The sequence below is a fragment of the Dunckerocampus dactyliophorus genome, chromosome 5 (genome assembly GCF_027744805.1).
Source record: "Dunckerocampus dactyliophorus isolate RoL2022-P2 chromosome 5, RoL_Ddac_1.1, whole genome shotgun sequence".
In the NCBI taxonomy this organism is placed as follows: Eukaryota; Metazoa; Chordata; class Actinopteri; order Syngnathiformes; family Syngnathidae; genus Dunckerocampus; species Dunckerocampus dactyliophorus.
The window spans coordinates 33,128,463-33,149,781 of NC_072823.1; the positions used below are offsets into that span (position 1 = coordinate 33,128,463).

The following is a 21,319-nucleotide window of genomic DNA, read 5'->3' on the forward strand; positions in this document are numbered from 1 at the left end:
CACTCAGTCCTCATCTCCCGTCTAGAACACTGTGTTGGCCTACGTGGCTCTGTGCTGAAATGGTTCATGTCATATCTCACCAACAGGACTTTTTCAGTAATGATTCATGACTTCTCCTCTACAACCGCTCCCCTCTCTTCTGGCGTGCCACAGGGTTCCATCCTTGGGCATACCTTATTTTCACTATACATGCTACCATTGGGTCCAATCATCTCCAGACACTATCCATTTTCATTTTTATGCCGATGACGTACAGCTCTACCTACCAGTAGTGCTCAGTGACAAGAAGGCACTAGACCCCCCTCCCCCCCCCCCCATAGCTGCCTTCATGACATCAGACAATGGCTGTCTCAGAATTTCCTGAATTTAAATGAAGGAAAAACAGAGTACATTTTTTTTAAGCCCCGATTCACCGCACAGTGAACCCAATTTTAACACCCTCACCCCTCCTTTTTCTCCCGTCCCTTTTTCTCTAATACTCCAAAATACTACTCCCATATCACTCCAGTTCTCTGTTCTCTCCATTGGCTCCCGGTACAGTCGAGTATACATTTTAAAGTCCTTTTATTTGTGTTCACGGCCATTCATGGACTTGCTCCATCATACTTGGCTCAGCTTTTAACTGTCCGTCACCACTTCAGGGCCCTGCTCTCTTCTCAACACACAACACTAGATGGGGGTGTATATTGCTTGCTGCTGTAAAATAGATGGACAGATGGCGTAGATTACACATGCCTAACATGTGACTGCCGAAAAATAAGGCGACTGGATGTAGACGCGTTGTGCACATGCGTAGAACCCACGTGAGCCCATTGTGTTCCGGGTACGTATTGCTCAGTGACATGACTTCTATTTTTTGCTTTATTGAGTTAGGGTTAGGTTGCAACAGAGACTTTCAAGGTGCATACCACCACCTAGTGCAGGGGTAGGGAACCTATGGCTCGGGAGCCAGATGTGGCTCTTCTGGTGGTAGCATCTGGCTCTCTGGCTTTAACACAAAAATTTGTTGTCGTAATTTCATTTGACAGAAATCACAGTGTTAAAAATAACATTGAAAATATAAAACTTCTTTATGCACTTTAATCCATCCATCCAGTTTCTACCACAAGCACAGAAGTCACATTAATTGTAAGAAGTATTTTACAGTATTTATTATTGGTTAGCTTCAATATAACAACGTTATTAAAAAGAATAAATTCAGAGACTTATTATACTCTAAAATTGTTGGTCATGCTTAATAATGCACACATTTAGTTGTATTGTCAGTTGTATATGGCTCTCACAGAAATACATTTTAAAATATGTGTCTTTCTTGGCTCTCTTAACAAAAAAGGTTCCCGACCCCTGACCTAGTGTATCGGAGTGTGTAAAATGGACCTCACAATCCTGCCATTGTTTTATGATATCTTTTCATGGGATAATCCTGAATATATGACACTTTTATTGCAGTTCAAACATACTGTCCCCTCAAAATAACTCAACCATTATTGTCTAAACTGCTGGCAACAAAAGTCAGTACGCACCTTGTGAAAATGTCCAAATTGTGCCAAAAGTGTGACGTTTTAGTGAGGCTAGCAATATTTTCCATTACTGCCATGCAATCAGGGCCAACAAGACCTTCTCTGCTGGCCTAACCTACATGTAATCTTCAACTGAGTATTAGTTATTTTGTGTCCAGTCAGATTTCAGCTTCTATGTGTTACTATTAGCAATGGGGCTTTTTTTTTTTTTTTAGCCAATCAGACTTTTAATCTGCCTCTCAGGACCAGCTTGCAGGGCCCCAGTTCTTCTTGGCTGATCCAAGGAAAGCTGTTAAACAAGATAAGTTACGCTTATCGGGCTGCAGAACACAAGTTGCTTTCAGCTTGCTTCCATTTATCACTTCCAGGTCCTGAAGACCATCACACTACCACCACCTTATTTACTGTTGCTGTGATGCTCTTTTTCTGAAATGCCAGATGTAATGGGACACACACCTTCCAAAAGTTCAAGAGTATTTTCCCAAAGGTCTTGGGGATCATCAACATGTTTTCTGGCCTTCATGTTGTTTTTGTTCAGCAGTGGTTTTGGTCTTGGAACTCTGCCATGCAGGCCGTTTTTGTCCAGTGTCTTTCTTATGGTGGAGTCATGAACACTGACCTTAACTGAGGCAAGTCAGGCCTGCAGTTCTTTGGATGTTTTTTCCTCCCTTAATAATAAAAAGTTTCATTTAAAAAGTGCATCAGGTGAGTTGTGGTGTCATTGACTAATATTTACTTTTGTTTGACCTGAAACATTTAAGTGGGACAAACATCCACGTGAATGAGACATCAGGAAGGGGGCAAACACTTTTTCACACCAATGTATTTGCAGAAATATGAAAGGTCTACTCACTTTTGTAGTAATGGACCTGGAACCCAAATTAGAGAAATCCAGCAAGGTAGCCCAAGCCCTAGGAGTTATTTCTTGAACTCAATAGCGTCTCTCACCTTTGCATCGTTCTTTGGCTCCAATGTGGCTTATTTTGCAGCTGTGATGAAAAGAAAAGCAGATACTTGAGGTGAGAAACACGACTGAATTCAAGAAACAAGTTATGGCAAAACAAGAAGGTGGTGCCCATGTTGCTGTGGCTGCCACATGGTGTCTTTGACATCAATGGTGTAAGCTTAAATGTCCATTCATCATTGATATGCACGTGAAACTATCACTGTGAAAGTATACACGTGCATTTCCTGTGGGAAAAATGGATAGAGGTTTGAGTAGTTGTGGGTTTGAGTCGGACTTTCTGAAAAGGCTTGGTGATGCTAAGCAAGGTTCCACCGAACAAGGAAATGAGCACAGCAGCAGAGAAAGAGTCCAAAGTACAGTGGGGCCAAAAAGTACTTGGACGCCCAACGATGGTGCGAGTTTTCCTACTTCAAAAGATGAGAGAGGGGTGCAGTTTTCATCCCAGGTACACTTCAGCAGTGGGAAAAAGACCAGAAAATCACATTTGATGATTTTTAGTTATGAGTGTAATGAACAGGAAAATAAATCATTGGACACTAATAAAGTCATACTTTGTACTGTGACCCGTGTTGGCATGTGCTACTACTTGGCCCGTTCCTCCATGCACATCCGGCAAGTTTAGGAGCAATATGGACTTTCAGCACCCTCTTCAGATTTCTGTAGCGGTGAGGTCTGGAGACTGACTTGGCCACTCCAGGACCTTGAAATGGTTCTTAGGGAGCCAGTCCTTTGTTGCCGGCCGGTGTGTTTAGGATCATTGTCATACTGGAAGACCCAACCATGTTTCACCTTCAGCGCTCTTACTGAGGGAAGGAGGTTTTTGTTTAAATTCTCATAATACTTTGCCAAATTCATCCTCTCGTTAATGACGATCAGTCTTCCTGTCCCTTTGCATAGAAGCAGCCCCAAAGCATGACGTTTCCACCCCCGTGCTTCACAGGAGGGATGGTGTTCTTGGGATGCAATTTATCCTTCCTCCCCTAAACACGACAAGTGGAGTTTTTACCAAATAGTTCAATTTTAGTCTCATCTGATGGCATGACATTCTCCCAATCCTCCTCTAGATCAATCAGATGGCCTCTGACGTACTTAAGACGGGCCGGGCCTGTGTTTTTTGTAAGCATGGGGTTAGTGTTCGTGACGGTACCCTTTGTGACTGTGGTCCCTGCTCTTTGCAGGTCATTCACCAGCTCCCTCCGTGTCGTTTTTGGCTGATTCTTTACCGTTGGCAAGATCATTTGGACCCCATGAGGCGAGATCTTTCGTGGAGCCCCAGGAGGAGGAAGATTATCTGTGACCTCTTCCATTTTTTTAACTACAGGATGAACAGTTTCTGGACAAATTGCGTGCGAATGCTTGAGCTGAATGAAGGGACGAAAGGGAAAACAAAAAGAAAAGTCCCAAGTGTCTCAGCAGAAGAGGCGAAGACGTGCGCGCCAAAACGGCACGGAAAACCAGCCAAAATTTTAAACGGCTGTATGAATGATAGCATGATAGCACCAAGATAAGTCTCTTCTTATGAAAACGGCTAAAATGCTTTTAGGTTAACGTTAGCATGCTAACAATGCCAACATTCTAATGTTAGCTTGCAACATTTTTAGAAAAAACTGAGAAATTTGCATGAAGCGAAAATTTTAGTGATATCAAAAACAGGTAGCCTGTCCTGAACGTGTTGAACAGTTTGATGTTGGAAATGGCTTGTATTCACACAAGTAGCGCTAACATGCTAACACTTGACATGATAGTGTTTATGTAGGTTTCTACTCATGAAAACAGCACAAATGCTACTACATTCATATTAGCATGTTAGCAATGCTAACGTTAACATGCTAAACCTTGCATGGCCACTCTAAGTTGTCTGCCAATGTTAAAACTAATGAAAATGGCTAAAAATGCTACAATTACAACGCTAGCACTGCTAACATGCTAATGTTAGCATGCAACATCTAGCGTGGTAGCGCTAAGTGTCTTTGTATTTTGATACTCATAAAAATGGCAAAAAACGCTCCTAGAATATACAAAAATTGTGTAAAAAAAAGATCAAATGTGATTTTCCCCCACATTCTGTCTCTCACAGTCGAAATGTACCTGTGATGAAAATTACACACCTCTCTCGTTTTCTGAAGTGGAAAACCTGCACCATCGTGGGCATCCAAATACATTTTGGCCCCACTGCATATGAAAGAGTAAACAGTGCTTACCATCGGGGGAAGGAGATTTCTCTTCATTTTTCTTGCATAAATTTTTTGCCAACAACAAATGGTTGTGACGGAGGCCTCCGATCTTTGACAGCATCAGCTATGGTTAAGTTGGATGGCGAGGCGTAGATGTCGTCACGTGACGGTGCGGTGATAAGGATGGTAGGTGGGCGTGAGGGCCAGTCGCTTGAATCTGAGGACTCGGTTTGGGCCTGTGAGGAAGGGGCCGTGTCTGAAGGCGGGAGGAATAAAGGTCATTTTTGGATCCTGGCGGGCTGGCATTTACAAACTTATCAAGCTAACTTATTTATCTGCACAGGATGATGGGAAGGGTGATTGGAGGAGAGTCTGAAGACCAGCGGCAACTTCCAAATAGGATTGTGCTAATTTCTTAATCATGTTCAAGCTGTGCTACTTGTTCAGTAATAATGCTTCACAGAGCAGCCATGGTGAACAACTCTATTCTTACAATAGCAACCTTACAATGTAGCTAGCTATGGTTCATTCACTAGTTCTACTGCTGACCAATGCTAACTATACTGTCCAAGTATGATGTACTGTATTACCCCAAGTACTTATAGCGCTGCACGTGGTCAATACATTTACTCCTCATGCAGTCAATAAAAACACAATGCAACGTGTCATCTGTGGTTCCTACCTGAATCTTCTTTCTGGCTCGCTCCAGACCCCATTGGGCTTCAGGCATCAAACATGTCTACATCCCAAATTGTACCATATGTCACAGTTGCATTCCTTGGCTCATGGATGCTCTGCCTGCCACTCGCTGCCCGTCTTGCTAACACTAATCCTGTGCACTGTGCATGTCGATTAATTAGGAAGTGACGCTGGATTTAAACAGCACACTCCAATAGCCGGTACACCCTTACTTACAGTACTTACAGTAGCAGGGGTACTGGATGTCTGCAAAACACTACGCATGCGCATTGTGGGTTATGTGCCTAACCACGAAACTTTTATGGTTCGAAGGTTAGGGTGCTGTGAAAAAGTGTTTGCCCCCTTCCTGATGGTGTGATTGGGATGATTACGTTTATGTCAGATGTAATGGGACACACACCTTCCAAAAAGTTCAACTTTTGAATATTTTCCCAAAGGTCTTTCGGGATCATCAACATGTTTTCTGGCCTTCATGTTGTTTTTGTTCAGCAGTGGTTTTGGTCTTGGAACTCTGCCATGCAGGCCGTTTTTTCCCAGTGTCTTTCTTATGATGGAGTCATGAACACTGACCTTAACTGAGGCCTGTCTTTTGTGACCTCTTGGATGAGTCATTTTGGTTGGCCGGCCACTCCTGGGAATGTTCACCACTGTTCCATGTTTTGGCCATTTGTAGATAATAGCTCTCACTGTGGTTGGCTGGAGTCCCAAAGCTTTAGAAATGGCTTTATAACCTTTTCCACACCGATAGATCTCAATTCATCTCACTTATGTTTTAACAGGGGAGGGGGATAATCACTTTTTCACACAGGGCCATGTAGTTTCGGATTTTTTTCTCCGTTAATAATAAAAAGTTTCATTTAAAAAGTGCATCAAGTGTTGAGTTGTGTTGTCAATGAACACTCTTGCACACTCTTTCTGTGTATGCGCAGGATCCTGTGTAGAATTATTATTTCATGATCAAATTATTTATCTGTAATCTAAGATGAATGATAAAGACCTTTTACATAAACACGAGACATATAGATACATTTGATAAAAAGTACACCATAACTGCTCAACAGATTATGAATTCTACCTAACGACGTTCAAAGTTGGATAAATATCAATCAACTGTGGCACTTAAGTATTACCTGTTTACACGATGTACATTCAAATCAGCTATTTCCAATCGTCACTAGGCGGCAGTGTCGCACAATAAAGCGAATAATTCCCTGGGTGCCTGCACATGTAGGGGTGGAGGGGAATGAGGTGGCAGATAAAATGGCTAAAATGGGAATTAGAAGGAATGAAATTATAGATATACCTGCTGGTAAAGGTGAAGTAAAGGCAATAATCAAAAAACAAATGATGGAGAAATGGCAAAATAGGTGGGATGAGGGTAGTAGCGGGAGAAAGTATTATAAAGTACAAAGATCTGTCAGTGCACAAGGGGTGAAGAGAAAAAACAGAAAAGAGGAAGTAGTGTTAACTAGGATGAGGTTCAATCACACCGGGTTAAATGACAAGATGTTTTTGGTAGGGAAATGTAAATCAAAAGTATGTATGGAGTGTAAAAGTATAGAGAACGTAGAACACATATTACTACACTGCAAGAGATATAGGGAAGAACGTGTAACGTTAAGGAAAAGAATGAAGAAGATAGGAAGGGAATGGAGCATTGAGGGTATCTTAGGAACAGGTGGGGAGGGGGTAAGAGATATACAGAGGGCAGTGATAGAATATTTGAAGGACACAGGATTATATAATAGATATTTATAATAGAATAATAATATTTTATTATAAGTATTATTATTAGGATTATTATTAGTAGTAGTATAAGTAGTCTCCTCATTATCTAAGTTAGCATAAAGTAAGATACTGTATATGGCCCATGTTACATACTCTGGTACAGTAGGTGGCGGTATGCACCTTTTAAAGTCATGGTTGCAACCCGCCATTAAACTAAAAAAAGAAGAAGAAGAAGAAGAAGGCGTTTCCCCGTGACGTCTCTCCCGGACCAGGAAATGCCAACGAAATTACTTGCCGAGCGAAAACCAAAAGCAATAGAGGCTAGATTGCGGTGAAATCATATTCTTGTTTTTATCAGCGACAGCACCAACACGTTTTGACATGGATGGTAAGCCAGCTGGTCGCCATGATGTTTTGTTTTGTCATATCATGCTCATTTTAGCTTGTTAGTTTGAGTGTGTTAAGCTCGGATGTTGTTTTTGACTACATTTCCGCAATAACATCACATTTGTGTCACGCCTAGAAAGATCATTTTATTAGCATTGTATCAATAATACTACTGTTTACTGTACAATACGTAGATAATACATACATAATAGATAGATACTTTATTCATCTCCAGGAGAGCGTAGACATATTGTGACTGTCTTTGGCACGAGCTCGCCTTGCTTGTTATGGAGGTTGGGGTGGCTTGCTCAGTAGAAATGAATGAAAAGCATGGCACGCTCACTCACTCCACAGTGCATTCGTGCACGTAATAAAGAAAAGTCAATTAATAAATGTGATTGCTCCTCAGGCAAGCTGATGAATGAATAATGTGCCATCAGCGGGTAGAAAGAAGCGGGGCAGTGGAGCCAACTCGCCCTGGCTGGCAAGGAGAGTGAGGAGCTCAGTAGTCTGCTGTAATATGCAAATAAGATGTTAGTATTTACGAGGTTGTGACAGTGGAATAGACATGAGTAGCTGATGAATACCATATACTTCCAGGGGTAGGAGTTCGTCTCAGTCCACTCTGGCCCCAGTTTTGTGCCAGGGCCAAGTATTCAAATTACACATTGACATAATCTCTCCACAGATAGATTGCAGTCCTATCCACAATATTTGTGTGGTTAGCGCTCGTACGTCATGCCATCCATTAAATTGTCAACATAACCTCTTTGAAAAGGAAAGAAATGCATGTGTATTGTGTGGACACTCGTACTAAACTAATATTGGACTCCCCATGTTGTCTTGCCTTTCCACAGAAACACTTTTCCAGTTAAAGGTATGTAAGTGCAGTATGTAGGGTTCATTTGCTACATTAGAGCAGCTTCATTTCTTTCTCTTGGCTTCCCAGTTCACCTCCAAGCAGCTGGAGAGACTGGCCAAAAAGGCTGAGAAAGAATCTGAAAAGGAGCAGGCAAAGGTCAAGAAGGTGAGCAAAGTCATGGTTGCTGTTTGTGGCATTCAAGCGGGAAGACGTCAGCATGTGCAGTGTTCTCTGCAGCTGGCCCGTGCACGAGCGACAAACTACTTCTAGAACAAAGGAAGTATGTGACCCCTTGCTGATTTTGTAAAGTTTACCCCATTCCAAAGACAAGAGCAACACAAACTTTTATTGTAATACAATGTACAATCCAGTCCAGAACAAAACATGATTCAATAAAAAATCTATTTATATATTCACAGTGTTGCCACAGTTACTAAGAAAGAGTAATCTGATTACTGACTACTGAATTAAAAAGTAACTTAGTTACTTTACAGATTACTTTATTTTGAAAGTAACTAAGTTACATTACTAGTTTTTACTACTTTTTCAGTTACTTACAGCTGCTGCCTGCAACACTACCCTTCACCACAGAACGACAACAGCTCTTATGAACACTGTTTTTATTGGTGCAACATCAGCAATGGATATAAAGTTGAACTTAAATAGAAAATCGAAAATAAATGTTCTTATTGAAGAAAAAGTCTCACTTGCCATCAGCTTAACTATGTTTTATAAAAATGTAATAATAATGTTTCTTGGCATCACCACACAAATACTTTTAAATAAAACAGGAATACAGACTACATCTTCAAATAACTTAAACTTGCTTTTGGAAACAAATATTCTTCCTTGACTTAAAAGGAAAAAAAATCTTACTTGACATATTTAACATATTTAAGTTTTCTGAACACTGAAGCGGAGTGGTCATACACAACAAAACTGGGAAACATCATGCTTCAATTTTTCTGCTACTTCTGTGGTAACTGCATGCTATGAATGAAACAATGTGGTGGTGTGATCACACCAATGCTTCTTCTTCATTAACAGAAGCTTCTCCAACCTCTTGTCAGAAAGTCTATTTCTTCTACGGGTCAGTACCAGACCTCCCAGACTGAAGCCGCTCCACAGGAGCACTTGATGGGGTTGGAGTGTTATACTTCAAAAAATTTTCTTATTTTCTCTTTTCTCTTCTTACTTACTTAAATGTTTGAAAATTGATGCAGAACCTGAAGGTCATAGACTGACCTCAGGTAGTCCATGACTTCCTTTTCTGCTGAATACGTCTCCTCAGGCTCGGCCTCAAAACTGAAAAAGTCTGTCTCACCTCGGCCGGCAGAGGTGGTGGGCACATCCGCAGGTTTTGGTGTTGCAGGAGCAGTTTTGTTGCACTCCAATGTCAGAGGTTGTTTTAGTCTGTCCCTCCGACCTGCATCTCTCAGCCATCTGAGCTTGAATTTTGGACAACTGACAGCTGCAAGGAGGGCGTCTTTGTCATCCAGCACATCAGCAAACCGGGTCTGGATAGCCTGAAAATATAATTCAGATGTTAAAGACAAGGACATTTGTCATTAAATGACTTGCACAACATGACTAATGTGGGCTCAATATTGTTTTTGTTTTTTGTTATATATACACTAAAATGTTTTCTATGACACTCAATAGTATTGATCATGAAAAGCATCATGAAATAAACATGAACTAGTTTAATGACAGAACATACCAGTGCTATGGCATCTGGAAGGCCAGCAGTTGTTCTGGAAAGGAAGTCTTTCACAGTGAGGGTCTTCTGCATCAAAACCTCAAGTGTTGGTAGTAAAGTCCCACAAGGACAGTCACCTTGTAAAATGTCGAGTGCAGCTGTCAGTGGCTTCATTGGCGGTGCAGTACTCGTGCAGGAATTGGTACTCCTTGTCTTTGAAGCATTTAACTCCCAGCTTGGTGGACAGAGTATTCAGTTCACTCATGGGGATGTCAGCAATTCTCCTTACAGCATCAAAAAAGGTGTTCCACCTTGTGGAAGTAGGTACCAGGAGTTTTCTTTTGCTGATTTCCTCCACTGTTTCGGATGCAAGAGAGGATCTGCTTGATTTGGTCCAAAGAGCTGTGCACTTTGCTATGCTAGCCCTACAAAGCCTTGGCAACTGGCTTAGATGTCAAAAAATGTCTCTACATCAAAAGTTGAGATGATGTTTATTGTGTGAGAAGCACACCTGTGGTGTGGGGGGAGAGACAACTGGCCATCACTCTCATTCTCATCTGAGAGGACTTTTGACACATCTTAAATAAGCTTTGCTTCTTCCTACTCCTTTTGGACATGTGGAACTATGAAAAAATGATTCATGAGATGTATTCCATTGGAACTTTCATGTTCAAATAAACTAAATCAAACCAAACATCTAAAAAAGTGACATCATCATCGTCGTCATCAGTGGGATTGGACACTACTTCCTCCGTTTCATTCTCATCATCCGATGCTGTGACAGGCTGATGAACTTTAAACACCTCGACAAAGTTGGATCCATTATCAGTCACTGTTGCAACTACTTTGTTGAGCAGTCCATACGCAGAGTGAATGTTTTTCATTTCGGCACCAATAACATAAGTATGCCTACCACCAATTCTGCACGCCAAGGCCGCCTTATTGCGCTCCAGTGAGCATCTTCCGATCCAGTGGAGCGTTACTCCCATATAACTTCTGTTATTCGACGTCCAAATATCAACAGTAGTTGACACAAACTCGACATCATTCATCGCAGTCTTGATATTACGTTCCATTTCAGCATACTCGTGCTCCAGATAGGATGAAGATGATGTTCTGTGAGGAAGCTAGGCAGTGACAGTACTGTAGTGGGGATCTTCTGTATAATGGCACGAAACGACGGTGTGTCAACCGTGTTCAGCGGCAACATTTCCTCCACGATGTACCGCGCAACCAACCTCTTCAACTCCCCTCCACTTACTGATTTTCCAACGAAGTCCAGTTTCTGTTGTTTGAGTGGCGTCGGACCTGCTGCACCCGTAGCTCTCCTTTTTGCTCCACCAGTAGGAACTTTCGCCGTGAGCTTGACTGTGCCGTGCGGCGAGTCCAAATGTTTCTTCAGGTTTGATGTTGTGTTATTGAACAGTTTGTCTCCAGGACAGTGCGTGCAACGAACCGTATTATTCCTATCTTTGTCGGACACGAACTCGAAGTAGTGACTGTATTTCCACCTAGCAAAAGCCGAGCTCCCTCCTGCCGCCATTGTTGTTGACACAAGTGACTCGCCGCCGTCACAGCGGCAATGATGGCTTTCTATTTGTTGAAAAACAGTAACGCAAAGTGGCTTTGGATAAGTAACTTCAATCAGATTACTGGTTTTGAAATAGTAAGGGTTTAGATTACTCGTGACTGAAAAAAGAGGTTATGCAAGTTACAAAGGAACGCGTTACTCTTGCATAACTCTTGCATAACCAACATCACTGTATATTTATTATAATCCCAAAAGGAGAAACTTGAAGTTCATCATTATTATTATTATTATTATTATTATTATTATTGGAAATTATGTTACAATTGAAGTTATATTACAGTAATCGCTCATTTATGGCGGTTGATTGGTTCCAGACGCGAACCTAATAACTGAATTTCCACAAAAATTATTAAAGCCCTCTAGACATGAAATAACACCCCTATAGTCACCTTTACACTCCTATTACCCAATATAGTAGACATAATAGAAAATAAGACAAAGGAAACCTGTTTACCACCTTCTAAATATGCGTTTAACATGATTAGAGCCCTCTGGACACGAAACAACACCCCACCTTACACTCCTATTAACAATATAGTACACGTGATAAGAGAAAATAAGACTTGTGCTTGTGTGTTTTTGTGTGGAGGACAGGAAGTGATGTCGGGAGTTCAGAGTTGAGTTTTAGCTTGCCGTAGGTTACGGCCATAATAGTATCCTGTGTCATTATTAGAATTATTATTATTGTGCCTGTTTTGACATAATTGGAACGTGCAATAAAAGCCTGTCGTTGTGGCCATCAAGGCTGAATCCCAGTGCTACCCTCTAGCCCAGGGCTTCCCAAACTTTTTCCTGTGAGGGCCTAATAAATGTTCCTTTCTCTGACGGGGGCTGGGGTCAGTGTGACGATCGCAGGTGCCTAAACATAAACATTTAATGTTTTCCAGAAAGCCACACATAACCAAATATTAACCCTTTCTGGGATCTTGACAAGAAAAAACATCAGAAAATAAATAATAACACTATCAATGAAATAAATAAGACTATTTATGAAATACATAATAACAAATTACCCTTTTCAAGTTTTTCACAGAAAAAAGGCCATGGAACATAAATGTTCTTGTAGACACCAGTGTTTGCACTCTCATCAACTTCATCATGAAAAGCAGAAAGCTAGCAGGCTAAGAAGCCGAACACCTCCCAACACAATACATTTCACTACCAGTATGGTTGGAGAGCAGGTTTGTTTGTCCTCAGAACAGCTCGTTCACGTCAGAAAAGTAGGCTCACCTGTATATGTTCATCATGTGACCTGTGGCCTGCATCTGGCTGGTGACAACTTCAATGTGAGCTTCCATTTTTTTCATAGCCAGTCTCAAACACTGATGGAGATATTGGTCTGTCAATCTTGATCTCATTGGAGTTTTCAGGTGCTTCATGGGTGAAAGTGTTTGGTCACAGATACATGTGCTGCCAAAAAGTGTTTTTTAATGTTAGGGTACGTGTCGTTGGGGAGGGCGGCGTAGAAGTCAGTGGGACTGTTAGGCTTGAATGCGTCTTTCAGGACATCACAGTTCTGCAAGTCAAACTGATAAGAAGGCTGGGTTTCATCCATGTCAGAAACAAAGGGGTTCTGGAAAAGGTGGATATCTTTTACATGAACATGTAGTTCACGGAATCGCACACCGAGCTCCACCTTCAGCATTTTCAGTGCTTCCACAGAGGTTTTGGGTAGCAGGAAGATGGATGAAGTTGTTCCAAAAGCAGCCCTCGTTTCACCTCAAATGCTTCTATGTGGGAACACACGTTGCAAATGAGCTTCCTTGGCCTTGTAGCTGCAAGTGAAGGCTGTTCAACATTGCTGTCACGTCGGTTAAAAATGCTAGGTGCCATTTCCGTTCTGGGTTCATCAGCTCGGGAACCATTGTGTCTTTTGAATGAAGAAATGCCTTTATTTCAGGTAGCAGCTCGTAAAAACGCCTCAAAACTCCGCTGCGGCTCAACCATCGGACCTCTGTGTAGTCCAGCACCTGGCCGTGCGCAGACTCCAGTTCAGACAGGAATTGTTGGAACTGCCTGTGTCCACTGGGCTGTTATTTCACTTTGATGTTGATTGTTGTATTTACAGTGTGGCACTATTATTACTGACGTGTTTTTATTTAGAGGTTGGGTTTGGTTTGGTTTATTTGAACATGAAGGTTCCAATGGAATACATCTCATGAATCATTTCACAGTTCCACATGTCCAAAAGGAGTAGGAAGAAGCAAAGCTTATTTAATCCTACCCCCCATCTATTCTACATCTATTACAGTACATGTTGTTCACTTCCTGTGCTCCATATAATATTTTATATGATAATCAGTGTAATAATAAATAATTAAAAATAAAAACGAGACTGACAGAACATCATTGTGATGATGAAGACTCTTCTGCCTTGTATTTAGCAAACATCAGCTGCTTGTATTGTTTATGAATGTGCTCATCTCTGTACATTGTTTGAGTTCCTTACTCAATCCCTTCCATCTTTTCATTCCACACATGGAAATGCTGTGGCTTTTCAGTGTAGTTCTGGCATACAAGTGCTTTCACTTTCATTTTCCTCAAAGATGATATTTCTCTTCTATTGTAGAGGAATACTGTATGAGGTTTTTGGGTAACTTGATGCATTATTTGAGCCGTTTGAAAGAATACTAAATCAGCACATTTGAATATGTGTGGTTTTAAAAAGAACGGCTTTTCATGTTGTCATTATGAATGATCCTCACTATCTTTTTTGCAGTATATTGAGTGAGTGAAGGCTGCTTTTATTTTATAATGATTGCCACATATCTCCACACAAGAACAGTAAAGAGTGTGGAGGGATTTTTCATTCAGAACAAATTTAGCTTTATCCAATATTGAAGTATTTCTCGCCACCTTTTGTCATATATTTTTGATATGAGATTAAATACGCTTACCTGTTATGCTATTTCCAAACAGCATAATAGGTCAGCGTATTTACAGTGTGTTTCAGGTTGTTGGTGTTTATTTGTAACTGAAGCATGTCAACTGGGTCAAAACAATGCCATCCCGTGTGGCCGAGGTTTTTGGGCTCTGGTTTTGGGCAGTAATAGTAAATCACACAGCAATGCTGCAGACCTCCGTCAGTCCTTTTGATGATGCCTCATGTTAGTCAGCAGGGGGCGCTCCAGCTCTGGTATCGGACAGGCTGGGCTGCACTTTTCTTTTCTTCCTACTGAGGGATTTCAGCTTGAAATGGGAAGTTGTCTTGATGCCACGGCCTGTTAGTTTAGAAACCACATTTTAAAAGTATCTTGACTTCCACAGCTGATTGTCACACCACCATCATCATCATCACTAGAACAACACCTGCAAGCAAATGTTAGCGTTCGCCTCAGCAGAAATACCACCAAATACCACCAAACTAAAGAATCATCAAGCCGCTAACAAATCCTAAAGGTAGCATGAGTAATGCATTTTCTAGAGCAGTAGTAATTCATAACTCATCAATGACTTCTTGTCAACCACGGTGCACTTATTTGATCATAGATCATGCAAAACACAAACATACAGCATCATCAATAATCATCATCATATTAATGCTTTTTAATTATTTATATCTGTTTTGAGTTTAGCCTAAGTTAGAACTTTCTTTTTGTCTTCTTGCAGGCGCTGCAACAGAAGAATGTGGAATGTGCCAGAGTGTATGCAGAGAATGCTATCCGGAAAAGAAATGAAGGTCTGAATTGGCTGCGTATGGCATCTCGAGTCGATGCCGTGGCCTCCAAAGTGCAGACGGCTGTCACAATGAAATCAGTAAGTTGAGCATAATATTTTGGGGCACGCACTCTATCAGACCAATATGAGGAAATATTGCATCGTACCAGTAAATCCCATCACATTCAAACATAGCTCCCATCATGAACAGAATGAGGTGAGATTACCCGGACTGTACTGTAGGGTGAGCAAATCAAGCTTCCCCTACAGATGATGTGTTGTAAACAAACATGGCGTCCATCATGTGGGACCTCCCCACTGCCTCGGACACCTGAAGCACAAGCTGCACCAGACACTCCACAAACACGACAAACATCTACCCTCAACACACCAAAGCCCACCAGCCACCCTAAATACCAGCATCACCGTAACGGCGCCCCAAAAGCCACAAAGCTACCCTAAAGCCAGCCTCAAAGAGAGACCCGGTGCCCACTCCGAACGCCATGGCAAAACCTCCAGGGAGGCAGGATCTACACTTCCCTCCCATTTTGAAAATGAAAGATATAAAAAGTGGTATTTGATTCCAGGTGACTAAAAACATGAGCCAGGTGACCAAGGCCCTGGACAAAGCTCTGAACTCCATGGACCTCCAAAAGGTCTCTGTTGTCATGGATAAGTTTGAAAGCCAAGTCCAAAACCTGGATGTCCACACCTCGGTAAGTGTTCCTCAAGCACGCACATTCTGCTTGAAGACGTAGTTCAGCTGATTTGGAACGCTGCCACCAGGTGATGGAGGACTCCATGAGCTCAGCAATGACACTGAGCACACCACAAGAGCAGGTGGATGACTTGATCCACCAAATAGCAGAGGAGAATGGCCTGGAGGTGATGGACCAACTCAACAAGTTGCCTGCAGGAGCTACCTCTGTGGGTGCAGAGAGTTCACGTAGCCAGGAGAAGGAAGAGCAACTTTCTAGACGGTAAGGACCAGCACTAAACTATGAAATGAAAAACACTCTGTGTACTCCTTGTACAATGTTTTAGTAGTACTTCTTAGTCTAGAATAATAAATTTCCCAATAAGTAAAGCACTCACCACTGTCATCCAGAAGTACAGGTGGCGGTTGTGTTGCTATCCTAACCGCTACATGGCACTTGTGCGCTCGAACCCCACTATTTGCTGAGGTCGCCTTCTCAGACTGTGTGCAGGCCCATCAAACACAAAGCAACAAGTCAGTAACACAACATAACCGACATGCACACAAAACAAGACTATTTTATATTCACATTGCAGCTAGCACGGACAGTTAAGATTAGCATGGTTAGTTAGTACTCCACTGCCTGGACAGTGTACTTGCCAGTGCGAATACATGTATGCACTGGAAATACTAAGTGTCAGTATTAGTGGTGTCACGTAAGAGTAAAACATAAGCAAATCTGTGGTGAGACTGCTGTCACTACAGAAGTGCTTTACGTACACTATAAACTTTTCAGTCCAACATACTGGTCTCTCACTGGTCCCGGCATCACTTGTTACTCTTTTTTTCCACTGGAGTTGAACATCTGCCGCAGTGTTAGTCCGAACAGAAGCTGTACTCATTCTATACTTGATCAAACTTACTTAAGATTTACTTAAGATCACATCAAAGCAGCATCGCTACCATTAAGCATCATGGGAAATGGAGTTTTTTTAGCATCAACATAAAAGTCATGTACAGTGTTCCCTCACCCCATCTTTTGCAGACTCGCTTTCTCACCAATTTTTTAAATTCAGCTTTAGTACTTAATTTTTTCAGAGAGGCCAAGCCTGGCCCTTTAAGAAGAATTATATTGTGGGAAGATGAGTGTTGTAGTTCTGTAGTTCTGTTCTGTCTGCACCGCCCATTATCTTCTGCATCCTGATTGGCTGTAGACTATTGTTGTGCCGTGTCCTGTTGTGGTCATGGCTACCAAACAAGCTAACCTTGTGAGGTGCTTGCTAACCTTGTGACTCTGAATGCTGTATGGTTGCAAGTTTCCTCCCCAACAAAACCCTCAACGTCGACAAAACCTTCTGCACCCAAAAGGCAGAGGAAGCCCCCATCTCACAAAAAGTTGTACTTGTGGACATGCTGAAGGAAGGTAGAAGTAGCGTCTGTAGGGCACCATGACAGTATCAATGGATCAATGGTCCATGGAGGATAACAAGGAGGAGAATACAAAGGATACAAAAAACGCTAAAGGCACAGTCAGGAGTGAACCATGCATGAGTCGGCTAACTACTTGTGTCCAACCTACTAGGTTGATCATTAAAATTCAAAGAGATGTGAGACAAATGTTCATGCCTGTCTGAGAAACGCCTAGAAAGACTTTTACAGCCTTAAAACATGACTGGAAATAATGACTGGAAACCAATCAAGTAGGCGACTTTCACTGATTGTGAGCTGTTTTGGGACGCTATCCCTCGTGATAAACGAGGGAACACTGTACTGTAGTCTATTGTACTTTATTTACATAAGTACACATCACAGCGATGATTATCCCCTCATTGTTTCAACTTTTATCTTGTTTTCTTTCCATTGGTGGAATGCCAACATTTCCAAATGTGCCTGCATTGTTGAGTGTTACATTTTGGCATTGTCGTTTTCTTAAAAGTGGACTACTAATTGAAGCTTTGCCATGTTTCCCACATGTTGCAGGTTGGCGGCCCTACGGAACTGAGAGGCAAACAATACAGGCTTATGGTGGAGGCACAACGTTGGGTGTTTGTAATCAACTCCTCCTAAGGGACGACTTAGTGATCACACACACACACACACACAGCCACACACACACACACACACACGCACACAGGATTACCTGACAAGTCCGCCTATATCCCTCAGGTGTATCTCTTTCTCTTCCTCCCTGTGAATTCTCCTGAGTATCTCATTTCACCCCAGCTTTCTTCCTTGCTTTGGCCCAATAGATGGTGGCAGTGTTTGCTTAAACGTCACCCCTTCCCTACCATGGCTGCCCTCCACAAAACCAAACTTGTTTTTGAAACTCTCTTCTGACACCATCCTGTCATATTATTTCCATGGGCCTGCAGCATATTCTACAAGTCCAATAGAATACGCACCATGGCCTGGTGGTTAGCATGTTGGCCACACAGTCAGGGCGTGTGGAAGATCTGGGTGGGGATCCCCAGTGGGCATCTCTGTGTGGAGGTGGCATGTTCTCCCTGTGCGTGCATGCATGGATTTGTCCGGCTACTGGGGCTTCCTCTGACATTCCAACAACATGTTAGGTTCACTGGAGATTGGAAATTGTTCGTAGGTAGCAATGCTTGTTTGTCTCTTTGTGCCCTGCCATTGGCTCGCCTCTCGCCCGAAGTCGGCTGGGCCATTACCCCCCAACAAAAATGTTGTGTTAAAACTACATAGACAAGGTGATTTGTGTGGAAATGACATGTGAATGCTGAAATGCTGATACTGGGAATGTGGTGGCCCTTTCAGGAGCTCATGTGGAATCTGGAACTCATCCCCGTGTTGTGGGGATGTCTTGGGGAGGTGGCACTGAACATGTTGGTGTTGCAATACAACATAATCAAAGTTGTTGGCATATTTACTGTTTACAAAATCCAAAATGGGTGACTTTGTGTCTGTGGGAAGCATTTGGGCACCCCCGATGCAGAGGTCAACTTTGAAATCTGGATAGATTGATGAGCAAGAGTCTTTGTTGTGATGTGTGTATGAGACAATTCTTCATGACACACTTCCTGCTGGGAGTGCCTTAGGGGAGGGGGCACACACGTCCCTGGCCACCGCCTGAAGGAAAAAGTGCAAGCCAAGACAATTTTTTTACCCTTCTGTGTGGTTGGAGAGTCAGCGTGATGAAAGGCTTAGCGTGGTTGTTTAGGGTAGAAGCTGGAGCAGGTTGCATTTCCAGACATTCAAATACGCACTTTTCCTTCCATCTTTATTCATTTCTGACAGTTAAACGCTTCCTTCTTTCCACACGCCAGTCCTTGAGTTCTTTTGGCTGTGGTACATTTGATGTACTTTTACTCTTTGTATTCCAATGTCTGGCTATTATTGCAGCACTTTGATGATGTTATGCCAATAAAACCTTTTCCTCCATCCATCCTGCAATGCAGTGTTTGCTGTGTTATTGCACACACGTCAGTCATGCTGACATGTTGTTATGTATACTGCAGCCCACTGCTGCTTTGGTTATTGGCCCTCAACATATTCTGACTTGATTGTGAGACATACATTGGTGTGGTAAAGTCTTTGCCCCCTTCCTGATGTCTTATTTTTGTGCATGTTTGTCCCACTTAAATGTTTCAGATCAAACAAAAGTAAATATTTGTCAATGACAACACAACTCAACACCTGATGCACTTTTTAAATGAAACTTTTTATGATTAAATGCAAAGCTACATGTCCCTGTGTGAAAAAGTGATGAACCCCTAAAGTTATAACTGCTTGGCCACCCTTAGCAGTAACAACTGATCATTTGCAATGAGTCTCTCACGGCGCTGTGGAGGAATTTAGCAGGATTGTTGTCATTCAGACACACTGGAGCTGCACTTTCCAGCATGAGAAGCATGCCAATAGGATTCAGGTCAGGACTTGGACGAGGCCACTCCAAAGTCTTCATCCATTCAGAGGTGGACTTGGTGGTGTGTTTTGGATCATTGTCCTGCTGCAGAACCCAAGTTGCTTTCAGCTTGAGGTCACCGACGGATGGCAGCTGACGGGTACCGACATTCTCATGCTTCCATTTATCACAGCAAGTCTTCCAGGTCCTGAATACCATCACACTACCACCACCTTATTTTACAGTTGCTGTGATGTTCTTTTTCTGAAATACCAGATGTAATGGGACACACACCTTCCAAAAAGTTCAAGAGTATTTTCCCAAAGATCTTGGGGATCATCAACATGTTTTCTGGCCTTAATGTTGTTTTTGTTCAGCAGTGGTTTTGGTCTTGGAACACTTTTTCACACCAGTGTACAATTAGTAATATCTATAAAACAACCCAGGAGCTAAGAGACGCTGAAGTAAACAAAAACAAAAAAAACTAAGACGCTGAAGTACAACAGTGTTTTCAAGTGTTACAAGAGTGAATGTTACAAGATTGTTTTCTGTGCATCGTAAACAGAGAACTGTTAGCATGAGGCAGCTGATGGACTTGTAAAAGCATCAATGTGCTGTGACCAACATACTGTATAGCGATGTTGTTATTGTAGGGGCTAACACAGAGGAACCACTTTAACACTGAAATATCTTGTCTTCAAATGAATTAGTATCGATCCACATATTGATTGTATTGATATTGCTAGGATCAAGGGGTGCTGCTCTGCTGCCACCTTATTGTCGTTTGTTGCAACACACCTGTTTCCTGTTTGCCAGATTGTTTTCTACACACACCTGATTCCCATTCTCGCGTTGCCTGGTATTCCTTGTATCCCACCGTGAGTAGTAGTATCTGCTTTTTCCTGCAGGTTAGTGTATATTATGCTTGACTTTCAGCAGCTTCTTTTATTGTTTTCCCCCCTGTCTTTTTCTGATAGTGTTTTTTTCTTAGTATGTTTTTCTCCTGCTGTCTGTATGTGCAGCGCTTTTAGTTACCCTTGTGTCTTACTTTTTCCCACGGCAAGGCCCTTTGTTTGTGTTTTGCCTTTTCGCTAAGTGTACTGTCATTTTTTATTTTTGTATTACTTTTGTACGGTGATTAAATTTGTTAGACGGAAGTGCTTGTGTCATCTCTGCACCTGGAATCCTATTAGCGGCCACGTGCTATTTTGTGTCAGATATGAGAGTGACACTACATTCTGGTTTGTTTATTTTCACTTTTGGTTGTTGAGTATGCGTGAGAGCTAATAGTCGTTTTTTACTCGTATTGACTTATTTTGCACTATTGACTTTTATCGAACTATTGTATTTTTTAAAAAAAAACAACCATTGGGGGAATTATTGTGATATTTCTTAATATTGGTACATTTCCGGATATTGTGTTTATATATTGTGCCATGAATGTCCTGTCCTTCGTCATAACAACCACGACAA

The 21,319-nt window shown here is 41.9% G+C and overlaps 2 protein-coding genes across 11 annotated transcripts in view; one reads left to right on the plus strand and one right to left on the minus strand.

The window, feature by feature from the left end:
- cdk10 (cyclin-dependent kinase 10) overlaps nt 1-5,508 on the minus strand; it is a 56,569-nt gene extending 51,061 nt beyond the window's left edge. For 6 of the 9 annotated variants that reach the window (XM_054775281.1, XM_054775277.1, XM_054775276.1 and 3 more), the window contains exons 1-3: nt 5,344-5,508; nt 4,689-4,917; nt 2,374-2,509 (exon numbers count right to left, since the gene is read on the minus strand). Coding sequence is in view for 3 of the 9 variants with exons in the window: in XM_054775269.1 (XP_054631244.1) it covers nt 1,977-2,043 (67 nt within the window). In the remaining 6 variants the exon portion in view is untranslated. Of the gene's footprint in view, nt 1-1,976; nt 2,189-2,373; nt 2,510-4,688; nt 4,918-5,343 lie in introns of those variants that run through there. The other 3 variants (XM_054775269.1, XM_054775275.1, XM_054775280.1) reach the window with 2 other exon arrangements.
- A 1,820-nt stretch (nt 5,509-7,328) lies between these two features.
- On the plus strand, nt 7,329-19,395 carry chmp1a (charged multivesicular body protein 1A). 2 transcript variants are annotated; one of them, XM_054775282.1, is made up of 8 exons: nt 7,329-7,476; nt 8,333-8,352; nt 8,425-8,502; nt 15,237-15,383; nt 15,872-16,000; nt 16,071-16,264; nt 16,393-16,515; nt 17,962-19,395. In XM_054775282.1, the coding sequence occupies exons 1-8, from the start codon at nt 7,470-7,472 to the stop codon at nt 17,981-17,983; spliced, it is 720 nt and encodes a 239-aa protein (XP_054631257.1). In that variant the 5' UTR covers nt 7,329-7,469; the 3' UTR covers nt 17,984-19,395. The 2 variants fall into 2 exon arrangements, with proteins under 2 accessions (XP_054631257.1, XP_054631258.1); XM_054775283.1 differs by lacking the exon at nt 16,393-16,515.
- The last annotated feature ends 1,924 nt before the right edge of the window (nt 19,396-21,319 follow it).